At 42.1% G+C, this 1,094-nt stretch overlaps 1 protein-coding gene across 3 annotated transcripts in view; it reads left to right on the top strand.

The window, feature by feature from the left end:
• The first annotated feature begins 413 nt into the window (after nt 1-413).
• The window catches only part of LOC104462330 (casein kinase I), a 60,420-nt gene continuing 59,739 nt past the window's right edge, over nt 414-1,094 (top strand). For all 3 annotated transcript variants that reach the window (XM_010074238.1, XM_010074239.1, XM_010074237.1), the window contains exon 1: nt 414-591. In XM_010074238.1, coding sequence (XP_010072540.1) covers nt 414-591 — 178 coding nt within the window. The remainder of the gene's footprint in view (nt 592-1,094) is intronic.

Genomic DNA, 1,094 nt, shown 5'->3' with positions numbered 1-1,094 from the left:
TGGATGGGCAGCATTTATGTCTTTTCGTGACATCAGGGCTTTTTATCAGAAGATGGTTAAGGAAATGGTAAAGTTCCCATATAGCTGTTAATTTCCTTGAGGCCCGGAAAGTTTCTTGCTTGGCATTTTGAAATAACAATTTTTATTTCATATATCTTTTTTTCTTTTTCCCAGGTAAGAAACCAAAAGCAACCTGCCTTTACTGAGTTCTCAACGACATAATCGAGCCCTTGGTACATTATCAAGATGCATTAGGAAACTGGATACGGTGCCAAAAGAACTCCATGCGTTTCCATGACTCTCTTGGACCCTGACTCAGATACTTTTGGATTTATATTTCTATTCTAAAGGAGGAGAGTGCGTACTCCAATTCCTTTCTGCCAGCTTGCTGGCAGAGATATTTCACTAAGATCATGGACCATCCTAATAGGGAAAAGGATGAAAGGCAGCGAACAACAAAGGGAATGCCGGGGAGGAGCGGACATGGCTCTCGACCAAGCTCATCGGCATCTTCTGGTGTTCTTATGGTTGGACCCAACTTCAGAGTGGGCAAGAAGATTGGGTGTGGGAACTTTGGAGAACTCAGACTAGGTAAGAAGTAACTGTTTAGTCGCCTGCGTTATGCCAATTAGCATTTCACCACTGGAATATAAATACATAAAAACTTACCCTGGCTTGAGAAATGTGTATACTTGTCTCACTTCCCAAGTGTCGAGCTACTGTACTTGAAGCCTCTGACTCAGAAGATGTAACTGTTAGCATTATTTTTATTTGCATAAAGTCAAAGTGAGTACACTGGAGAGGCCAAAGATGCAAATTTTGAACAATCCCAACAATGAAGACTCTTCTCAGCGCTGAATGTCTTGCCTAAGGTGAAAAAAAAAAATTCTTCTTAACTACCTGGATTGCTAAATCTTATTCTCAATTTTTTGTTCATAAACTAAGGCACCCTATTAAAGTAATGGGTAAGACTTTCCCAGGACTCAGCCACATCTTCATACCTCGATGCCCTAATTTCAGCCCCATCACCCTCTCCCTGATCTGTCCCATGTGTTGACTCACCGGCTGGCGAAGAGTGGGGTGTGCTGACTGGC

This window comes from Pterocles gutturalis, unplaced genomic scaffold (assembly GCF_000699245.1).
Source record: "Pterocles gutturalis isolate BGI_N339 unplaced genomic scaffold, ASM69924v1 scaffold9637, whole genome shotgun sequence".
NCBI lineage: Eukaryota > Metazoa > Chordata > Aves > Pterocliformes > Pteroclidae > Pterocles > Pterocles gutturalis.
The sequence above is the reverse complement of the archived record's forward strand: the minus strand, read 5'-3'. Positions and strand labels throughout refer to the sequence as shown.